General features: G+C 45.5%; 1 protein-coding gene across 1 annotated transcript in view; it reads left to right on the top strand.

The window, feature by feature from the left end:
* Positions 1 to 1,002, top strand: part of LOC308153188 (prominin-1-A-like) — a gene marked incomplete at both ends in the record, with an annotated part of 22,980 nt that extends 21,978 nt beyond the window's left edge. Inside the window, one exon of the mRNA XM_080526274.1 lies at positions 973 to 1,002. Within this exon, the coding sequence (XP_080382400.1) occupies positions 973 to 1,002 (30 nt within the window). The remainder of the gene's footprint in view (positions 1 to 972) is intronic.
* Between the last annotated feature and the right edge of the window lie 1,498 nt (positions 1,003 to 2,500).

Raw genomic sequence — 2,500 nt, 5'->3', positions numbered from 1 at the left:
ACCAACCATCAACCAACCATCAACCAACCTCTCTTCCAACCATCAACCAACCTCTAACCATCAACCAACCTCTAACCAACCATCAACCAACCTCTAACCAACCGTAAACCAACCTCTAACCAACCATCAACCAACCCGTATCTAACTACTACGTACTGACCTTAACCATCTTCTTCTTCTCTGCTCCACAGTGGCCAGGAAGGCTGGAACTGACCCCTGACCCCTGACCCCTGACCAGGTAGGTTACTGGCTAGCCCAGTCCCAAGCTCTTCGCTGCCCCCTACCCCCTAGCCCCTAGCCCCTAGCTTCAAGCCCTTACCCCCTAGTCCCTAGTTCCTAGTCCCTAGCCCCTAGCTCTTACCCCCTAGTCCCTAGCTTCAAGCCCTTACCCCCTAGTCCCTAGTTCCTAGCTCCTAGCCCTTAGTGTAGATCTGACAGGATTGGATAGGTTTCTCTCTGTCTCTCTCTCTCTCTCTCTGTGTCTCTCTCTATGTCTTCTCCATCTCTCTCTCTCTGTCTCTCCATCTCTCTCTCTGTCTCTCTCTGTCTTCTCCATCTCTCTCTGTCTCTCTCTCTGTCTCTGTCTCTCTCTCTCTGTTTCTCTCCATCTCTCTGCCCCTCTCTCTCTGTCTCTCTGTGTCTCTCTCTCTCTCCATCTCTCTGTCTCTCTCTCTCCATCTCTCTCTCTGTCTCTCTCCATCTCTCTCCATCTCTGTCTCTCTCTCTCTCTCTCTCTCTCTCCATCTCTCCATCTCTCTCTCCATCTCTCGCTCTGTCTCTCTCCATCTCTCTCTCCATCTCTCTCTCTCCATCTCTCTCTCCATCTCTCTCTCTCTCTCTCCATCTCTCTCTCTCTCTCCATCTCTCTCTCTCCGTCTCTCTCCATCTCTCTCTCTCTCCATCTCTCTCTCTCTCCATCTCTCTCTCTCTCTCCATCCCCCTCCTGACATGACCATGTCTCCTCTTCTCCAGGGTCAACAGAACTCCCAGCTCTCCTACTGACACACACACACACACACCACACACACACACACACACACACACACACACACACACACACACACACACACACACTATGAGAGAAAGACAGGGATTCTCAGAGAACAAGCAACAGATAAATAAGAAGACCCCCCCCCCTGCTCACCTCCCTGCCCCCGTTCTGCCCCCCCAACAACTCCCCCTGCCATTGGACAAGGACGTCTTTCACCACCCAATCACAATCGCCCAAACCATCCCCCACACCTTCCCGTCACCCAATCACAACGCTAGTCATCAGATCTGCCAGATTGTCCAAATATTCCAAATGTTACTGAATATTATTTATATTATATTGTTATTTTTAGAAAACTTTTGTTTTAATGTGCAGTTCACCACAGAGACAAGTGTACACCATTTTTATATGTATGTTTCTTAATGTTTGTTTTATAATCATGTCTGTAGTGTTTTTCTGTCTCTCTTGTCTGTTTTCTGTTTTGCCCTTTGGCATGTGGTGCTAGTTTGGCCGCCATTGTGGTTCAAGTCTGGCCCATAGGGTGTCGGTCGCACTGACCAGGTAGACTTTTACATATCACAGATAGAAACTGTCAGTTCCTATCGGCTCCTCTGGGTCTGCACATATCAGAGGGGAAGAACTAAAGAGACCGTGCTTCCGTAGAATTGAATCAAACTTTATTTATAAAACACATTTCATACACAGATGCAACACAATGCGCTTTACAAAAAAAAGACATAAAAACAAAAACACAGAGAAATTACCCAGAGTGCAACACTCTCCGACAACTAGAGTTGTCTCTCGTCCATTAATGTAGTCTCAGACGGTTGTTTCTCCAGTGTCTTACCCACACACACACACACACACACACACACACACACACACACACACACACACACACACACACACACACACACAAAGACAGACATAACAGTAACTTATCGTAGACATTTATTTTCCACCAGACCATGTTAGCAGACGCTAGGTGCTTGTTTCGTTAGCTGTCCCGTTTCGGGACAATGATTGTGATGTCATGGCTGTGTGATGTCACAGCTGTGATGTCATAAAAACTGTGAATAAAGATCTCAGTCCAGTGAATGAATCCAGTGTGTGTCTCTCCTCTGTTTCTCCTCAAACAGCAAGAAGACATGAAACGTCAGTATTGTAACATAATCAATCAATCATTCAATCAATCAATGAAATGTGTTTTGTAAAAAGCACTATACAAAATACATGATTGACTGACTGAGTGATTGATCATGTTACAATACTGGAGTTTCATGTTTTCTTGCCGTTTTCATACAACAAGAACAATACTAAACAACACGTGACAGGGTCTAGTGAAACAGTCTTGAAGAAGATAAGATGCTTACCTGAATGTTGCTACACCTCAAACCTCAAACCCAGTACCGGAGTTTCAACATACTGATAGAACATCTCAACATACTGATAGAACATCACAACATACTGATAGAACATCAACATGCTGATAGAACATCACAACATACT

This window comes from Nansenia antarctica (genome assembly GCF_963989245.1).
Source record: "Nansenia antarctica genome assembly, chromosome: 3".
Lineage (NCBI taxonomy): Eukaryota > Metazoa > Chordata > Actinopteri > Argentiniformes > Microstomatidae > Nansenia > Nansenia antarctica.
This window is presented reverse-complemented; position numbering and strand designations above follow the sequence as displayed.